Genomic DNA, 20,908 nt, shown 5'->3' on the forward strand with positions numbered 1-20,908 from the left:
CATGCTTTCCCGGTGAAGCATCTGTATAAGGACTGCAGTCTTATGCGGCGGTTCTTGTCTGGATGTTCCAACAAGGGGGAGCATGGAAGGACCCTGCCCCCACCACGGACGATGCCGAGGAGAAGGGCGATGACTTTCTGACACTGTACGGTTGCCTCATGGTCTTCGGAGGCTCGGTGGCCTATGACTCCAAACGTTGTTAGAAGGTCACGTGCCGTGAGGTCTATACGACCGAGCCGTCCACACCTACCTTCCTCCAGTGGTTAGAGTCCACCATAACCTTCAATCGGACTGACCACCCGGAGAGCGTCCCGCATCCGGGGAGATATCCGCTCATGGTCGACCCGACCGTCAGTCCAAAGTGGCTCACCAAAGTACTGATGGATGGAGGCAGCGGCCTTAACATCATATACGCTAAGACGCTCAATGAGATGGGTGTCGACCGGACACGCCTCCACCCAACCCGAGTGCCTTTCCACGGCATCATGCCCGAAAAGCAGGCCATGCCACTTAGGCAGATTGAATTGCCCGTTACCTTCGGGGATCAGTTCAATTATAGGACGAAAACCCTCACCTTTGAGGTGGTTGGGTTCCCCGCAACTTTCCACGCCATCCTAGGGCATCCATGCTATACGAAGTTCATCGCCATCCCCAACTACACATACCTCAAGCTAAAAATACCAGGCCCTGGCGGGGTCATCACCGTCGACACCTCCTTTCAGCGCTCCTATGAGTGCGAGGTCGAGTGCTGCGGCCATGCTACAGCAATCGTCGCCTCTAGAGAGCTCGCCGCCATCAAGAGGGAGGTCACCGAAGAAGCGTCTCACACCAAGAAGTCATCTAGGTCCTTTGAGCCAACAGAAAGCTCTAAGGAAGTCCTCACAGATCCCGACAGCTTTGAGGGCAAAACAGCGCGCATTGGTACCATGCTTTCCTCCGAATAGGAAAGCATGCTCATCGGCTTCCTCCGCGACAACAAAGACATCTTTGCATGGAAACCCTCAAATATGCCAGGCATTCTGAGGGAAGTCATCGTGCATACCTTGAAGATCCACCCAGGCTCCAAGCCAGTGAAGCAACGCCTGCGTCGCTTCGACGAGGGGAAACATAGGGCCATCGACGAAGAGATAGCAAAACTTTTGGTAGCCGGGTTCATCAAGGAAGTGTACCACCCAGAGTGGTTGGCCAGTCCCGTTCTTGTACGAAAGAAGAGTGGGAAATGGAGGATGTGTGTTGACTATACAGGTCTCAACAAGGCATGTAGGCGGCTCTCCGCTTTCCCAGGCAGAACCTGAAAGGGCCCAATGATGGAGCCTCCATCAAGGGGAGACCAACGGGCCTCCTGAGTCGATTGGACAGCCCAGGCAAACACCAAGTGATGGACGGTCGCCGAAAGATAAGCACCCTTATTTATTTACTTTATGTACCAATTTTATTACCGAGCCTCCGACCCAAGCAACGGCAGGGGCGCGGACATCGCTTGGGGGCTGTCGAGAGTGTCTACTCGTTTAGACATTCTCTTCGCCTGACCCCTCCTTATGTTTAAAAATTGGAGGCATGGTGTGTGGATATAAACTTTGAGTAAAACCGGTCGAACCGCTAGACCCTATGCCCCAGCAGCTACGGTGTTTTTTGTTCACCAACATGATCAAATTATTCATCCCTGCACCCCAAGCTTTATCATCCGCCTTCTTGGGAAGGGTGCGGAGAGGTCTACCTATAGAATCTCCTTCAAGGAGAACCTATCAGGTCACCCAAGTCGATCGAATGGCTCAGATCGCTGCCGAGAGACAGAAACGAAAAATTGCAGTGCTCGTGCAGGTTACGCTGGCCCCATCGCAAACATCGGACCCAAACCCTACACGGACCTGTCCGGTAAGAGCTCCCCATCACTCATGCCACCAAGGTAACATCACCAACCCTCGCTTTCGTTTCCATTATATCGTACATTCATTCCATATATCCAAGCATTGCATATGCAATTGCTGCATCTCAATGCTTCACGTCGCTTCACGAAGCGGTAGCCACCTCATTCAATATGAGTGGCAACTGACCGAGGTTTGAAGGTCGGCCCACGAAGGGCTCGAGGCTGCCTCGCGTCAAACAGAGCTAGGGGAGAAAAACTGAGATGAGCTCCAATGGCCTTGCCCGACCATGCTCAGAAGCAGACAAGGACATCTCGACCTTTCTCGTTTGATTCTAACCTTGAGCCAAACCCACAGAATCTCCATCAAGGAGAGGCCAACGGGCCACCCGAGCCTATCGAATGGCTTAGGCATCTGCCAAGAGGTAGGTTAAGAAATAGTGGAATGCCACACGAGGGCTCTGTCGACCCCATCAGCGGATGATGGACCTGAATTCTACTCGAACGTGCCCTTAGTGAGCTCATTGAGCGCAACACTCGAGCCGTCGAGGCAAGTGTCGTTAGCTTAGCCCCACCAATTGCGGAAACCAAGGACAGGGTGACGTGTGAAACATGGCCATCCCCTATCAGACCCCAAGGGGCTTAGGGGCTCAAGCCGCCTGATCCTAGATAGAGAGACCAAGGTTTGAAGGCCGGCCCATGAAGGGCCCGAGGCCACCTCACGTCGAACAAGAGCCAGGGGAGAAAATATAGATAAGCCTCAGTGGCCTTCGCCCAACCTGCATAGAGGTGGATAGGGTCATCTCAACCTTCTCGTTCGATCCAATCTCAAGCCAAGCCCATAGAACCCCCATTGAGGGGGAATCTGTTGGAAGGTGGGTTAAGGAGCAACGGAATGCCACCCGAGGGCTTTGCCGACCCTGTCATGAGCGACGAGACCGGATTCTATTCGAACATCCCCATTAGCGATCTCATCAAGCACGTCACTCGAGCCATCAAGGCAAGTGACATCGCCTCAACCCCTCCTGTTGTGAAAACCACAGACGGGGCGACAGTCACAAAAACAAGCCAACCCTTGACCGAATCCCCACCACGCGTGGGGGCTCGGGGAAGGCCAGACTTGCAAGGAGACCGAACGCACGATCACAGAACAATTGCTAAAGTCCTAAGGAAGGGGTACGTGTGAATACAAGAGTAGTTTCGCTATCCTCTCTTCAGTCTCCAGTGACATTCAACCCCAGCAATCGCATGGGGTCAGATCTCACTTTAGGGCTGATAAAGGTATAAATACCTCCTCTTTTTGAAGCAGTTGCTATGTCAGACCTCTTCCTCACGTTAAAAGTTAGTGGCAAGGTTTGTGGGAACGAATAGCCAAGCATGCCTGGTCAGACTACAAAAAAACCATGCCCCGATGGTTAGGGTAACTTTGCTCACCAGCATAATCGAAGTTTCCCTCTTACACACCTTGGGCCCAATAGTCTTAACAAACGGAAGGGTTGGATTGCATGAGCCCCTTTTTCGAATACAAAAAGGGAGGAAAGCAAGTTCAAACAAAATGAAATTACAAATTTGTTTAACAAAACAAAATTATGAATCTATTTTCAAGACACAAAAGTGCTGACACTTGTCCACAGATTACAGATAATGTCTATCAGACCCATTCGACTAACTATCCCCTCTAGGGGAGTGCTATGTCTTTGATTCTGTTCACCAAGTTCCACACAATAGGAGTCACAGTCGTCTCGATCTCATCCAGCTTAGAGGCTTCGTAGCCAGGCGCGAAGCCAAGGATCATTGTCTCCAAGTCAATGCTCTCCGCATAATGAGAGCGGGCAACAGTAAAGGCTTGGGTGATCCCAACGTGAAAAGCGTCCTCCTCAAGCTAGCGCACCCGTGCCATGATGTCTACAGTAGAGGCCGCAAGCGAGTTGGTTCCCTCTAGTCGCACCACCCCTAGGTCATCAAGATCACCCCGATGGCAATGTGTAGGAGATCATGCTCATCGCTCTCCACCTGAAGGATCCCCCGTGTCTCGGTTAGCTCCATGACAAGCCCGGTAGAAACGCTCTCAGCCTCCAGCCTTCGAGCTACCGTGGTTCCAAGATCGGCCCGAAGGGAGCTGACCTCCTGACATGCCTTGTCGCACTCTTGGATGGTCTGGTCGCGCTCCTTATGGGCTACATCACGCTCCAAGCAGAGTCCCTCCGTAGTCTAGCACAACTCATCCTGCTCCTTGTGCAGCTGGGCTATTGCCTCGGCGTCCAGGCTCACCCTCTACTATAGAGCCGTGGACCTCTCCTCCACTTGTAGCTTGAGCTCCCGCTCCTTCTCCACCTTGGCTAGGAGGTCGAGGGCCCGTTGGTGGGCCTCGACGTCCCTTTGGAGTAGCTCGTCTCGCTCCTTCCGGACTCTGGCGACCTCCTCCTCGTCCTGTTGTGCCCTCACCGATAGATCCTAGAACATCCTATGGGCCTCCTCCACATACCGATGGGCCTCAGCCTCCCACTACCGAAGATCGGCCGCCTCCTTGGCCAAGAGAGTTAGCTCGACCACCCGCTGTTGGGCGGTAGCAAGCTGGGCACTCACATCTCTACGTAGATAGGCCTCCTTGGTGAGGCGGTCCCATTCCACCTTCTGCTCATGGAGGAACTAGGATTTCTCCTGGCTATGAGAGATAAGGGACTAAAAAGAAGATCAATGTCAAAAACACAAAAATACATGAAGAAAGACAAAAGCAAGAGGGGAGATTAAGCAGATACCCAACCAATGGGAACGATGATGTCATGTAGGACGCCCCTAGCCTGGCTCAGGACATCCATCATAGCCGAGATCCCTTTGTTGAGACTCTCTCGCTCTGTGCTCTCGGTAGCATTGTCGAGCAAGAAGAGAATCGACATTGGGTCTTGAGAATCCATCCACTAGAGCAGCGACTCACCCCATGCAGGCGAGCGGCTGCCCTTGATGTCAGGGCCAAGTGCGACACCCTGCTAGTCCTCTCCGCCACCACCACGACGCCCGAGGACCCTCTGGCTGTGCCCCCTCTGTCCGACCCACCTCGGGCGTTGTCGCCTGGGCCATCAGTGGCATGGATCGAGCCGCTTCCTCAGGCACCACCATGGCTACGTCTGGCTATGCCTGGCTTGTCACGGTCACACCCACCTCCGCTTGCGACACCAGGGCCTCGACTTACGGCGCTGTGCCCACCACGGATGGCGCCACAAATGCGAGTGGTAGCTCCGTCCGCCCCGACGTAGGCAGTGGAATCATCTCCGCTGTTGTTTGCTCGGCGACCACTAAGGGCACTCATTCAGCCCTGGCATCTGCTTGACCCCCAAGGGAATGGGTGCCACCATGGGTGGTGCCTGACCGGTAGACGAGGCCACAACATCAGCTCCGCTCCTGCCCGAAATAGGAGTGACGTCGGGCGACAACCCTCGTCTCGCCTGAATGGAGACGCTCTTCTTGGGCGCCACCGCCAAAAGACCATGCCACCTCAAGATGCTGGAAGAACACAAAAGGCATGAGTCACGATGAAAACAGAGAAAAACAGAGAAAAAGAAGAGGAACTGGTGGCTTACATTGGTGCTATTGGGCGGGTCCATCTGGGGGACAAACCCCCAGGTGTCTGCTCTGCCTTATCGGGGTAGGACCGTTTTGAGCTCACCCCCTGCTCCTGGGTAGAGGGACCGACCTTCCTTGTGTTCGGGGGTGCGGCAGCAGAGCCGCTCCCCTCCACCGACACCTCAGGCGTGGTGGTAGATCCGCCCGCCCTTGATGGCTCTTGAGGTGCGGCGGCGGGCCAACCCCCTACGCTGGCACCTCGAGCGCGACGGCAGACCCGCCCGCTCCTACTATCTCTTGGGGCAGGCCGACAGTTCGGCCCATTTCGGCTGGCCCCACGGACGCGCTTTCCCCCGCGTGGAATGAGAAAGGCCACTGCGCAAACGAGTGGGTACCTATCAGCATATCCTCACCCGCCGGGTTGTCCCACTCGATGTTGACAACTACCTCATCATCCTCTTCTTTGTCATCATCATCATCATCACCACTGTCTGTCTCCTCTCCTCACTCTCGTGCCCACAACTTCTGTTGCTTCTTCTTCCTCTTGACCTCCTTTGTCTTCTGCTACCACTTGACCATGGTGCGATTTGCCGCCGCCACGAGCGGGTCCTTCGGCAGTGGGACTGAGTGATCCATAAAGATGAGCCTCTTTGGCTGGTCCCGCTATCCCAATATCAGCATCAAGGGGTCAGGAGTTCAATTAAAAAGGAGGCATGAGGAAGGAGAACTTACAAAGTCAATGTACCCTGGTTCCAGCCGCATTGGGGGATGCCCCAGCACCGGATACACAAAGTCGAAAGCGATGCCGGTGTCTTCCTGCAAAGGCTCCATCACCTCCTTGATGCGCTACGCCACTTCAGAGGGGGAGAGCGCTCCCTCGGCGAGCGTCGTCCCGTCAAGCACCATCTCGGGTGCCATCATGTGCAGGGGAAGTGCGCACCTCATCAGCAAAGCCACTCTCCACATGTGGTAGGCGCCGATGATCCCTGACCCCTTCACGTCCCTTTCCTTTAGGATACGGATGGCGGCAAGGTGGTCCTGGATCTTCTTCTTGTCTTTATCTAGGACCCCCTACTTCCTCCATGATTCTGGGACCTCTTCGATGAGGCGCTCGAAGAACGCTGGCAAGGGGGTAGCTGCGTCGTCTCTGACATAGAACCAAAGCAAATGCCACCCCTTGTTGGAGGTCGACAAACGCATCGGTGGGTATTCATTTACCTAGTTGTTGCGGAGCTAAATGCCGGCGCATCCCATCAGCACGCTCAGTTCCTACCTCTTCTCCTACTTCTTGAGGAGGGTGACGGCGAAGAAGTGCCGCCACAAGTCGAAGTGGGGACTAATCCCCGGGAACCCCTCACACAGGGCGACAAATGCCACAATGTGTTGGATCCCGTTGGGAGTAAGGTGTTGCAGCTCCACCTTGTAGTAATTCAACAGCCCCGAAGGAACTTGTGGGTAGGGGTGGCGAATCCCCACTCATGGAAGTGAACGAAGGACATAATGTAGCCTTCGGGCGGTGACGGCGCATCCTCATTGCTGGGCAGCCGCCACGCCTCGGTGGCGGTCCATGCGCAAAGAAGGCCACGGCGAACAAGGCCCTCCAGGCGCTGGGGGTGACATCGGATCTACTGCACCGCTCCATTGAATGATTGGGGAGGGTGGATGCGAACATGACGGTGGCTGAGATATGGATGCGGGAGGCTTAGGCGATTGGAGGCAAAGGTTGTAGATGCAAGGGCAAGAAGGCAATGTACAAAACCCTGGGGATGAACCCTTTGGTTTTATAGGGGTGACGGATGAGAGGAAGGCAATCGTCCGCCTGGATCTCCATGCCTACTACGATTTGCCACCACGTCAACACGCGGGGTACGCGCCTCCAATCTCTATCCTTTCCTACCAAAGTCGCACCGGACATTTTGCCTTCCTAAGCAGACCAGGACTATTTACCAGCAGAAAAGATACGAGTCAAAAAGTGTTCCTCTGGCCCGCCTGGGCCTAGGAGTTCGAGGGCTGGCCCATCAACGGTTTCGACGACCGTCCCAAGGCAGCCTTACGACGAAGGATGGGCCCGCGAATGGTCAAAACCCAGGCACACGAGTGCCACGAGTATCTCGGCCCATGATTGAGTCTCAGCCAGACTGACTCTTGCTAGATCCCCGTGAATGGGATATCGGGACTCCAATCGAACTATCTAGATTATCAAAGCACCAAATCTCACAGCCATACCCACGAAGGGTCTGAATTACCCCCCGAGTAATTCTATCCGAATCACCTAGGGGCTCGAGGGCTACACCCGACATCTGCGCTCACGCGCACTCTCTAGCGAATCGATATACCCCCTGGGTGATTCTATCCGAATCACCCGAGGGCTCGGCCTCTAGCGAATCGAAATACCCCTCGGGCGATTCTATCCGAATCCTCGGGGGCTCGAGGGCAACACCCGACGGGTGCGCTCGTGCGTACCCTCTGGCTAATCGAAATACTCCCCGGGCGATTCTATCCGAATCACCCAAGGGCTACACCCGACGGGTGTGCTCGCGCGCACCCTCTAGCAAGTCAAATCACCCCCTAGGCGATTCTATTTGAATCACCCGGGGGCTCGGGGGCTACTATCGGGGACCTAATACTGAGGTACCTAAAGAGGAGGAGCTAATAACCGTCAAACGTTGATGGTTCCGAATAGACAAGAACGCAACTACACTCCACCTCACCCGACCACTGAGGGCTGGCTCTGCCTCGCCCGACGTCTAGAGGCAGGCTTCGCCTCACCTGATGTTCAAGGGCTGGCTCCGCCTCGCCCGACATCTGAGGGCAGGGCTCCGCCTCGCTCGACGTCTGGGGGCTAGCTCCGCCTCGCTCGACGTCTGAGGACTGGCTCCGCCTCGCCCGACGTTTGAGGGTAGGCTCCACCTCGGTCAACGTTCGAGGGCTGGGCTTTGCCTCACCCGACGTTCGAGGGTAGACTCTGCCTCGCCCGATGTCCGAGGGCAGACTCCGCCTCGCCCGATGTTCGAGGGCAGACTCCGCCTCGCCTGACGTTTATGTGCTACTCCTTCATAACTATGCATGCAGATAAGGTGGGGCACTTAAGTCAACCGCAATATCAAGGACCATACCCTACATGCCTACAGGGAAGTACCATCGGGATATGACCAGACAGGTGCTTTAAACCCCTATAGACATGTCAGAGCCCGAACAGTGTTGTGGGCGCTGACATTTATCCTACAGTGTTATGGGCGCCGGCATTTGCCCTCAGACACGAATCCTAATGAAAACATACAGCAACCGCTATAGTCCGAGAAGGAAACTCATATCATGGACAGTAAGGAACGTGGGTCCTCTATGCCGTCTGCTCCCCATAGGGTCGCGACTTGGCACCCTGGTGCGCCGCGCCACCCGCTAGAGTGGGATGGGATGTGACCACTTGCCAAATGAAGCCAGAGCACGACCCTATCAGGATCAGTGAATATGCCATCCCTAGCACCGCCTGCCATGTCAGCAGGGCAGGCTCAAAGGAGAAGGAAGACCCGACACCTTCGAAGCACCTTCTCCCATCTGTAATCCCTGCTCCCCCTTGGTCTATAAAAGGGAGGGTAGGGCACCCCACTAAATGGACGGATCAATTTCAACACACATAACACACAGCTAAGCAGCAACCGAGCTCTTAGCATCCTTTCGATCTTTTCATCAGAGACTTGGGACCTGTCCCTCTCTCGACCGTTTGTACCCCCTACTATGAACCTTTTAGTGCTAATAACACGAGTAGCAGCAGCAAACTGGACGTAGGGACATTCTGTCCGAACCAGTATAAACATTGTGTCTTTTAGCACACCATCCGGGCCTAACGCGCAACAAATATAAATTTACTAGTTGGTGTTTACTCGAAACACCGACAGTTGTCGCTTATTTAGTTTGGATCTTTTCTACAGAGCATATTGACTATGGTCTACATCAATAGGGTCTACGTAGTGATATGTATCTACCTTCTGATCCTACAGCAATGTGGATAATAATGGCGCTACCTGCTAGAAGTAATTTAGATAACCAAGTAATAGTAGATAATCATCCATATCTTATTTTTGTTGGTTGCATGGTCAATTAGCCCAAATATATTATGCAAGGGTTCTAGATGTTTAGCCAATGATCTGTTCCTGATGACGAAAGCTGCAATAAGATGGATAACAAGGACACTGCCTTAGTAGAGTATGGTAATCCTAATCAAGCATATGTTCCTTCTATTGATTTCATGCCCGCTTAATCCAACTATTATATTATGCCAGGGTTTGGATGCTCATGGGCCCACATATGTAGAGAAGAAAGCAGATGTGGTGTTCTGGGTTGGCTTTCCTCAGTAAGATATCATACTTAGTGTTTTCCTCGCTATTTAGTTAAATCTATGTGCAAAATGATATGTTTTGCCTAATGATTCGTGTTCATGCAACATATTAAAGAATAAACCAAATATCTATGATTACAGGTTCCTCCTCCAAGTGCACAAATCACTGACATAGAAGGATGCCAAGAGTTCATAAACACTGACAAAAATAAAGAGGCCAACACCTGCATCTTAGAACTCAGAGAAACCAGATATGTTCACATTTTCTTATGCATGCTGATGTTATCACCATATCGTCAGCCATATATATTTATTTGTATGTATATTCAAAGATTAGTGGTGATATGGAATTGCTCCCTTAGCTTGTTATCAATATCATGGTACTGTTTATGCTACAAATTTAAAATTGAGACTCTGCCAAGATCATTGAGAAACAGTGACACCGTGTGCACATGGGACCTTATCTATTTCTTTCTCCTACTATGTCACTATGTTATAACACACTGTGCTTACATAATCTATGACCCCAGTAACACTACATGCTTGTATGTAAAGTTGTATATAATAATGTATTATGTTTCTAGCTTCATAACTTATCTTTTGATATGTCCACAGACCACATCCCAGTAAAAATTATCTATTGCTGGCCATGTACGACGCGCGTGAGGGCACGCGCCACATACTAGTAAAAATAAAAGGAAAGAGGAATGGCCTGCATTGCGTGAGCTCGGCACTGCCTGCGTTTGTTTGGTTCCAAAAGCAACGGTGGTCAGTGCCCTGATGCGGTAGGTACCTCCATAAAAACAATCACAGGGACAAGACGATAATCACTACTACAAAAAACATTTGTAGGGACAGCTGGCGATGGTTTGTAGAGGCGGCTCAGCCAGCCGCCCTACCATACTGTCTCTACAAATCATGCATTTGTAGGGGCGGTTCCCAGACCGCCCATACAAATCGATTTGTAGAGACGGCTGGTGTTATCAGCCGATTTGTAGGGGCGACTGGTACTGTAGCTGCCCCTACAAATCGATTTGTATGGACGGCTATAGTACCAACCGCCCCTACACATCGATTTGTAGGGACGGCTACAGTACCAGCCGCCCCTATAAATCGATTTTTTCACAAAAAAAATTCAAATTACCAACACGTGCTCCCCTAAATCATCTTGTGACGAGTAAAATACATGATCAAGTATCCTGACAAACTTGACTGTAATATTGTGGCCCAAACAAGATTGTTTAGCCAAAAGTTTCTAAACATCTTCTATAGTACAAGAATCACAATAATAACAAACAGACTCATATTATGACAACAAAACATATATCTATATCACAAAAAGGCCAAGCAAGCACTGACGTGGATCTTCCTGAAGGCCTTGCGCAGGCGGTACGGGACGTGGATCACAACAGCCTTCCTGCTCCCGACAACATCCATCTGGCTGCAAAGTCACAACAAGCATCGCCACCCAATGTCCAAACCAAAAACCACAGGCTACTACATCTCAACAGGCGACAATAAATAGTAGGAAGAAACGGTAACCTTACATAGCATTGTTGATGTACAGGTCCTTGAACTCGAACTCGGAGGGCTCAAGGCCCTGCAAAAATATAAGTACTACTATCACACATATATACTGTAATAGCAGTGAAACGAACAATATGCACAATATATATTTCACAGTTGAACTACGGTACACACAAAAAAGGCTATAAGCAAAGAGTTGAGCATTTGAGCTGAAAACCAAGATTGAAAATCAAGCATTAGTGCAGAATTAGTGGCCTGCCGTGATGGGGCAACGGATGCAATAGTGGCGCAAAGTAATGTAAAATGCAAGTATAAGAAAGGTTGAGTATTTTTTTATATAGATACATAAGATGGAACTCTATTGAACATACACTGAATTAACTCAAAATGACGTAGAAATGAGTTCAGAGAACATTATGTACCTCTTCTAATGTCCAGCCACCCTTAGCTCTCCCTACAAGGCCACTTGTTCGCCTGACATGTAGGATTTGGTCAGTAACATTAAAATAAGATATAAACATTCATGTAATGAGAAACTAACTATGATCGAGAACAAAAAAGGACAAGTTACAATGGCAATGGCATACCCAGGTGAGACCAGTTATGAGAAGCACGGACGGCATCCCAGGGGGCAAATTCTTGAAGCCCTTCAACACTACAAGTGGCCCGGTAGGCTCAGCTTCAACCTCGCCGTTTGCTTTTGTTGGGAGGTTCTCGTTTCCTCTGTATGGTACTTCCTTGGCGAAGATCAAGGTTACAGCCAAGCATATGACTAGGAACACCTGTTGAAAGACATAAAATGTGTCTCTACTTGCGGCATAGGAAAAGAAAAATATTGCACGAATGTTTTGAAGGAATGGTAAAACTTACCACAGCCACCAGAAATGCACCTGTGTTGGATAAATGAGTTGCAGGCATAGTAAGAACCCAAAAGCATAAAAATAGGAAATAAGATATGGCAGGCACCTGTGTTGGATAAATGAGTTGCATAGTGATATATGAACATGTTACAGGTGGAGCTGTGTCTTCCTTGAGCGAAATGCATTGCAATGTTACAAATAGAAATATAGACTCTACCACTTGCACCAGGCCCGTCATTCGAAATAGATATGAGAAAGAGATAAATTATTGCTATATGTAGATAAGCCTATAACTAAAAAACAGTGGACCCCAGCTCCAAGACGCACCCCCAAATTTCATTTCATTCCCCTGAAATTGGACTGCGCACATACTGAAGTGAACATCTAAGAGTGAACAACCAGAAGCTTACTAAATCAGCAGTCATGAAGGCTACCTTTGTCCGTGACACATGGGAATAGTCTAGCAATTCACAGGATATGCTTTTAATCCTGTAAAAGATAAAATAGCATTGTGAAATATACTGAGTAGAGCTCTATGTGGATAGCCAAATAATGAAATATAATGAATAAAGCTTCGTATGGATAGGCAAATAATGCATACTTGGTTCTACTTTATTTTGGGACCAGTTTACAAAAAATCTAAGCACATGTCACCTGAGACTCTTAAACATGAAAATGAAGCTGAACTGCGCACATACAAATTTATTTTGGGACTTGACTACAACCTGTAGGGAAAAGGAGTCAACACAACATTAAAAGGCTAAAATGGATATAGGAGGCACTAAACCTAGAATTTTCTTGGTTCTACTGATGACTCTCTTTTCATCTTGTCATGTTTATGTCCATGCACCAATTGGATAAGAAACAGGACACGAGGCTGACACTATAGCTGTCTCTTTACCTTGCTGTAGCGGAGGCATTGTTCTTAGTAGCTACCAAGCAACAAAGCTACCTGCATCGCAGCAAAGTAATCAGCCTGTTACAAACCATACAAGATTGGTGAAATCTAAATCTATTGACCAAACTTAAGGAAATTCTAGATTGCTGAAATGTCAAGGACACGGAGAAGCCTACATGGATAAATGAGATTTCCTTTCGCCTCCATGCTCCATCCCTTTACTTTCAACATTAACAGCAGCCATCGTTACATATCAGTTTATAAAATTGTGAGACATACATAAGAATTGGGGTGAGAATGAAATTCATTGGGAGTTAGTTCAAAAAAAAGGAAGAAGCACACACATAAATACCTTGCTGACTTAAATGCTTTATATTCATCCATCTAAATTTTGGCAGTACAGTCCGAGCTACTAAGCACCTTCTTCCTTGTCAATGCCTAGGTGGAAGGAAACAACAAACATGAAATTGCATATCTTGAACTCGGCTTCTGTGGCACAATTTTTCTGGCTTCTGTGGCACTGCCTGCACAACCCACAGGTAAACCTGTTGGACATCCATCCAGCCATAACATCAGTACAGGGAAAATAGGATGAAGAGCAAGATGAACACTTGACAGGAGTCAGTTGCAGTTGAAAAAGCTCACCTAGACGATAGACCCGACCATGCACCCCATGGATCTGGCCGAGTATCCGCCGGAGCTGACGCAGCACGAGAAGCAGCCGCGGCCGTGGTTAGGCCACCGCGCCGTAGCCCGCCCGTGCTGGGCTGCCGCGCTGGGGGCCGCCCTACCGGAGGGCACCCTCACTCGGGACGCCGCGCAGGACGCCCGTCGGAGCTGCTGGTGGTCCGCTGGCGCTAGGACCCTCGCGACACTGCTCGCGTGGGGGCAGCCGCGCTAGGGCCCAGCGCGCCGCCGCTCGCGCCGGGGGCCATCCATGCCGGGGCCCCTCACGCCGCCGTGCCTGGCCTCCCTAGCCGGGGCTCGGGCCTCTCTCGTGGGGGGCTACGGCGCCCTCGCCCGGACATGCGCGACCGGTGCCCGCCCTAGCCGCTGCTGAGAGAGGAGGGAGAGGGAGGAGAGGCAGGTGCAGATGCGGGTGAGAGCTAGGGTTGAAGCATATATATATATATGACATGGAAGGAAATAGCAGCACCGTCGATCTTCAAATCCAACGGTCGGCATTCGATTCATTTGTAGGGGCGGCTCACATACCAGCCGCCCCTACAAATCGACACATTTGTAGGAGCGGCTCGTATTACCAGCCGTCCCTACTATGTCATTTGTAGGGGTGGCTGCTGTGCTGGAGCCCGAACACGTCACTGTAGGGACGGCTCTAATGCCAGCCGCCTCTAAAAAAACCCGTTGCTACAAACTATTTTTTACGTAGTGAATTTTATTTATATATTATGTATTCAAACCAAGCACTCAAGCAGCACTGGCTGGCTTGGCATGAAGCGATATCACTGAAAAAGATCTTATCCCATTTCAGAGATTGAGCCTGTTCGCTGGTTTGTTCTTTGGCTGATAAGCTTGGCTGGTGCTGGTTTGTTGTGAGAGAAAAACACTATTGGATGATTGATAAGCTCCGGCCGAAACCAACATGTGAACAGTCTGTTTGTCTGAATTCGTTGTAGAAACAAAATCGGACATACGCGCACGTGCTACACACCTGCACGGCATTAATCTATTGCTCTGGTCCCCTTGTTAGATTAGCGATTGCTTGTTTAGTCAGTTAACATCAGTTGACAAAGTTTGTTGTTAGTCGATGTCATTTCAGTCGCCCTCTCCTCATCTCTAAGCGTCTAGCAACACAAAACACTGTTGTTTAAGCTTGAAGTAAAAGGATCCATGCATGGATTGGGAAGAAATCTGAACTTGGACTAGAAACCAAACTCTAGCTATAATATAAGGGCGTCCGCAGCGGCTCATGTCCAAGTCGCCGACTAACATGTCCACTATCTTCACTACGCTCTGTTGATTGGCTGCCAGAGAAAAGCAGCGACATGCCACCACTCACGCTCTCGTATTCCGGCTCCGAGATAGCGACGAGTAACCAGCTAGCGAGTAGTATTTGACTCTTTCTATCCCCTCCACGTCATTGGCCCATTCGGATGGTACGGTTCTGAAGAAATTTAGATGGTTTGAAGGAATTCTAGAAAAATTTATAAGAGAAAAACATTGTTTCGGCTAAAAAAAGAAGCACATCAAACTAGATTTAAGGGCACATGAACGGGGCCATTGTAGCTAGCGAAACAGAGTATTCGTCTTGTTTGTTTGTACTTTTTTTAGCGAACGGATATTATTTTTCTCTTACAATAAATCAATTAACAGTACTTTCAACTATATCTTATCAGCTAAGTGAACAGAGTAATTGTTGAGAGGGAGGCCCTAAAGACTGAATAGTGATGACATCTATAAAAAATAAAAAAACTGAATAGTGATTTAGACAATGACAAGAGCAAACATGATCATCAATCATTGTACTACTCTATGCACATACAGAACAATCTTAAGCTCCACCACGAACATGTAATGATGGTTCAGCCATACTAACCATGCTCCCGCTACAAGCCATCCCTGGACTGGACCAGTGAGTGTCTGGCGCCCCCAACAGCACGCGGCCACGCGTAGAAACGCAGCTGATTGGATCCACTGAATTCAGTGCGTGTTTAGTTGGCGAATTTTGGGAATTTGGCTACTGTAGCACTTTCGTTTTTATTTGACAATTAGTGTTCAATCATGGACTAAGAGCAAGGCTAATAATACAGCCGGTTTGCTGGCTGTAAGGTTCTTTGCAGCCTTCTCTCAGCCCACTCATACAGTAGTTAGCTCTTTACAGTTAATACATGGCCCACTTGTCTCTCTCACAGACTTTCTTGGTTCTTGTGCCTAAGTCGGCTGTAAGCTTACAGCCCACTTCTCCTCTCTCTCCTCCCCTCTCTCCTCCACCTCAGCATTTAGTCGGCTTACAGCCTGCTATTATACTTGCTCTAATTAAGCTCAAAACGTTCGTCTCGCAATTTCCAATCAAACTATGCAATTAGTTTTTTTTCGTCTACATTTAATGTTCTATGCACGTATTGCAAGATTCGATATGATGACTACTATAACACTTTTTGAGAAACTTTTTAGGAACTAAACAAGCAATCATTCTTTTTCCTTCAATAAGGAAATGTAAACGATGATTGATATCTGATGAATCTGGCAGAGGCAGTCTACAGTAAGTCCACACGTCAGCTAGTAATACATCTCAATGCCGTGCTCCAAACAGCTACGTTTCGTTCCAAAAACGTGATTTTGCCTCAAGAAGTTTCCACCCCGTGAGTAGTGAAGCAGCCGGTTCGTTTGGTCATAAATGATCATGAATTATAAGTTAGAATAATATTTTTCTCTCACACCAAACCAGCCAGCAGTAATAATCCACGATCGTTTCAGTCGAAACAGGCTGGGTCATTGTTGTTCTGCAGTTGTGTGAGTGGCGTGGGTCTCCGCCCCTCTAGCTGTGTGGTTTTTTTTGCCTAAAAAACTGGACCAGCTCTTGTTTTAATTTTATCTTTCTAATAAAAATTGCTTCAAAATTTTTGCCGTCCTTTCAGCGAAAAAAATCTACGCCCTGCCGATGCCTTTCTCGGCGAGAGCGGCGGTGCGGACGCCGAGGCTGGAGGGCTGGGAAAGAGACCAGACAGGAGACGGGGCCACCACCGGCGATACGGTATCCATCCAGCGCCAGCGCCACTAGTTTTGAGACGGAGACGAGCAGATGGAGGTCAGCCGGTCAGGTGATCAGCTCCCAATGGTCCTCTGCGCCAGATCACTGTGTGCCGAGGGAGATCTGTCCTCTCCCGTCGTCGGCTGCTATCAGCGCGAGGCAATCCATCTCGATTCCTGACAGAGGTGTCTCGACACACTTGTTTGCATAATGCACATCTTTTGTCAGTCAAAACAAGCTTACAGTTCACATCCTAAAAAAATCTAACTGTTTGTTGAGTGCAAACATGCAAGCCTGGCCTCTGGAGCAATTAGCCTGTTCGCTGGTCGGTCTGTGGACTGATAAGTCCAACTAATACTGATTTATTATGAGAGAAAAACACTATTGACTAGTAAATAAGCTCTGGCAAACCAACAAGCAAACAGCCTAAATGAACGAAGAAAATTGACGCATCTTTGAGCCTATTCATGCTTCAACAAACTTGTACTGCCACATCCAGACATCACCAATAATGCAGGGATAATGAACTAGATTAAGACATGGAATATTCAGATCAGGCATAGCAATCACAAAAAACAAACTCAATTATGCCGAGAGAGCTGCTCTAGGCTGCGATTGACAAACAGATTCTTGTCGCCCCACAAACAGTAGATCTCACGTCATTAATCGAATCGAGAACAGTGACGCAATCACTTGGAAATGGAATTGACACTGACTAAACAATCAATGGCACTACGATCCATCCACAACAATGAGCGGCACAGGCGGCCGCACGGCGTCACACGACGGCGGTGGCGGCGGGTCGGCCGCCCAGACGATGTCCTTGAGCGCCGGCCGGAGCTCCTCGCTGCAGAAGGAGCGATACTCGAGCGTGTCGCCGCCGTCCTTCTTGACGTCGACCACGAGCACGGACGGCGCCAAGCTGAAGATGTCGGCCGCCACGGCTAGGCGGCCCTTGCGGCCCCCGCGCTCCGCGCCCTCGAGCCGAACGCCGCGGGCGCCGCTCTTGGTCACCCGCATCCGCCCGCCGCCGCGGGCGGCCACCTCCTCGAGACGGGAGACGACGCCGCTTGCGGACTCCCGCGTCGCGAACCGCATGCTGCCCTCCCGGTGATCCCTGGTGGGACCGCCTTCCACATCGAACAGCGGCGAGAGGTCGAACCCGGCGGAGAGGGAAATCAGGTGGAACGCGTTCAGCGTCTCCGGCGGCTCGTCCTTGTCGCCGCCGTCCTTCGCGGAGAAAACAGGCTCGACCGGCGGCTCGGCGGCGGCGGCTGCTTTGACGGGCTTCCCGATGGACGGCTTGTTGAACCACGGCGTCTCGACGATCTGGGCGATGGTGATGCGGGTGTCGGGGTTGGGGTCGAGCAGCTTGGGGATGAGCCTGCGCGCCTCGGTAGACAGCCACGGCGGGCACCGGTAGTCGCCGCGGCTCATCTTCCTGAACATGGCGGCGATGTTGTCCTCCGGGAACGGCAGCGACCCGGCGAGGAGAACGTAGAGGATGACGCCGCACGACCAGATGTCGGCCTTGGCGCCGTCGTAGCCCTTGTTCCGGAACACCTCCGGCGCGACGTACCCCGGCGTGCCGCAGAGCGTGTGCAGCAGGCCGTCGCTGCGCGCGTGGTCGGCGAGCGCGCTGAGGCCGAAGTCGACGACCTTGAGGTTCCCCGCCTCGTCGATGAGGAGGTTCTCCGGCTTGAGATCGCGGTGGTACACGCCCCGCGCGTGGCAGAAGTCGACGGCGGAGATGAGCTGGCGGAAGTAGCGGCGCGCGACGTCCTCCTTGACGCGGCCGGCGCGCACGATCCGCGCGAAGAGCTCCCCGCCGCGGACGAGCTCGAGCGCGAGGTAGATCTTGGAGCGCGTGGCCATCACCTCGTGGAGCTCCACGATGTTTGGGTGGGACACGCGCTTCATCACGGCGATCTCGCGCTTGATCTGCTCCATCATGCCCGCGCGCAGCACCTTGTCCTTGACGAGCACCTTCACCGCCACGCCGCGCCCGGTGCGCAGGTCCCGCGCCGCGTGGACGCGCCCGAAGTTGCCGTGCCCCAGCACGCGGCCCAGCTCGTAGCGGCCCTGCAGCACCCCGCCCTTCACCTCCGCCGCCTCCCCCTCACCCATGCCTGATCGATGGATCGATCCGATCCCCTACTAGAAATGACCGAGCTAGCTATCTGCAAACTACCCTACGATCGACGACGATTAGCAGATGGAAGGAAGGAAGGATGGATGGGTCTACCCGTCCTCGATGTGCTTGCGGTGGCAGGTTCGGTCGCCGCGCAGCTCGCGCTGGCCGGCGACGTCAGTGCCTGAGCGCCGCCTCATCGCTCCGCATTCCCTGGGGGCGCCGGGGCGCTCGTCTCGCCGCCGGGGAGTAGATCGGCAGGTGCGAGACGGAAGCACGGGGCCGCGGTGGCTTTGCGTGGCGAGGGGAAGTCGATCTCCGTGTGGGAATGGCTCAGCTCCGCGGCGGCCCGGCTTATAATGGGTGGGCTAGGGCGGCGGTACAGGGGTCAGGGGCCTACTAGTACTAGGGCCCTGGAGCCGTAGGCGGGTGGGCACACGACGTTCTCGTGAGGGATCTCATCCGGACGATGTGGGTCAGACGGTGCACTGCGGTGGGGGTAGTATGCTAGCAGGAGCAGGGAGTCTGATGGCTGCAGTTGTTGGGATGCGTCGGACGCCGCGGAGGCTGGTTGAAGGGCGGACCGTCTGACGCGGGACGGACGGCCTGATTGGGTAGGCTGATGGCTACCTACGGGACGAGGGAAGGAAACCCGCTGCAGTAACGCACCATGGTTCGATCGCGTGGCACAACGGAAACGCGGGCCGGTAACGCAGATTTGCAAACGCAGGAAGCGAACGGCGGCATGAAAACCTGTTGCAGTTGCAGTACAGCACCATGGTTCGCGTGGTATGGCCGGTCCTGCGAAGTTGCGGACGCAGGAACGGCCAGGGCTAACGGAGGAACGGTGTCTACGCTACAGTCCAAGGATCATCGTAGGGGCTTTCTGAGATTTTTATTTTCTCCAGCCCACATGGAACTTGATATTGTTGCAAACAAACTTACTTTTTAGTGAACAAGATTGTTGCAAACATCTGTAGGTAGGCGGCGCTGAGTTTGTTCGGCTCTTTGTTCGCAGGCATTCCAAGCCAGTTAAACATTTCTCTTTTTTTTTGTACCAGACATAACCTGCTTTCTAGCTATTATGATTTACTTCTTCACATTTCAGTTACCATCCTCTCTTTAGGATGTGAAACCAAACCAACCAACAAAACCAAAATATTCAGAAAAATAATTCTAGTTCATAGAGAAATGATTTGAGGAAGAAATCAAGTATGAAACATGTCTAACAGTATACAAAATTCTAAGAAATGACCATTAACTTAGGCCCTGTTTGGCAACCAAAAATGTTTCTGTTTCTCGGAAGAAACTGCAAAATTGTTGCCAAACCGTCTAACGTGCAGTAATTCGCTAGGAGAATCGTTTCGCTAGATTTGTTTCTTGCCTCGATCTCCTCTGTTCTACCAAATGGTTTTTTTAGTAAGACATTTTCTTAGTGTAACAAGTTAAAATGGGTTGTATTTAAGTTGTAATTCAACCATAAAAATGGAATTTTCTGAAACATATCTTTATTTATAAAATCATTTATAAAAAAATAGAATCTGGCATAATAGTCAAATGGTTCCACAAAGTTATTCTAATTTATCACCTGGTCCCTCAATTTGATTTCAAAGGTATATGATTCCGGTCACTAGAGCACTCCTCGTCGAGGCCTTGGACCGCACCACAAAGCAATTGCACCTAAGTAGTGCTCCTTCCGTTAAAAAAACATAATTCACACCTCCGTAGGAGTCAGACAATGTAAAGTGTAATCAAATCCATACAAAAAAATGCTACCATTTATAATACAAAATAAGTATTAATAGACGAATTTTGAAATATATTTTATAGTAAACATGTTTGGAGACATAACAAATTAAGAACGCCTGATATGTTTCAAACTAGAATTACATTTTCTTTTCAGGATAGAAGGAGTACGTATCTCTCAACTTACCATAACCTTTGGTTGGCACATAACTTAGCTCTAACTATTATCTGGCAAAATTAGCTGCTATGGCTCAAACATGCACAACTAATATA

At 50.6% G+C, this 20,908-nt stretch overlaps 2 protein-coding genes across 2 annotated transcripts; one reads left to right on the forward strand and one right to left on the reverse strand.

Annotated features, from left to right (window-relative positions):
- Positions 1–335: 335 nt before the first annotated feature.
- Positions 336–944, forward strand: LOC136469725 (uncharacterized). Its single transcript, XM_066467805.1, has one exon. It carries the CDS (start codon positions 336–338, stop codon positions 942–944), a length of 609 nt encoding a protein of 202 aa, XP_066323902.1.
- A 16,326-nt stretch (positions 945–17,270) lies between these two features.
- On the reverse strand, positions 17,271–19,249 carry LOC136477153 (CBL-interacting protein kinase 6-like). Its single transcript, XM_066475211.1, has one exon. It carries the CDS (start codon positions 18,883–18,885, stop codon positions 17,491–17,493), a length of 1,395 nt encoding a protein of 464 aa, XP_066331308.1. The 5' UTR covers positions 18,886–19,249; the 3' UTR covers positions 17,271–17,490.
- Positions 19,250–20,908: the final 1,659 nt, after the last annotated feature.

Source organism: Miscanthus floridulus, chromosome 8 (genome assembly GCF_019320115.1).
Source record: "Miscanthus floridulus cultivar M001 chromosome 8, ASM1932011v1, whole genome shotgun sequence".
Taxonomy (NCBI): domain Eukaryota; kingdom Viridiplantae; phylum Streptophyta; class Magnoliopsida; order Poales; family Poaceae; genus Miscanthus; species Miscanthus floridulus.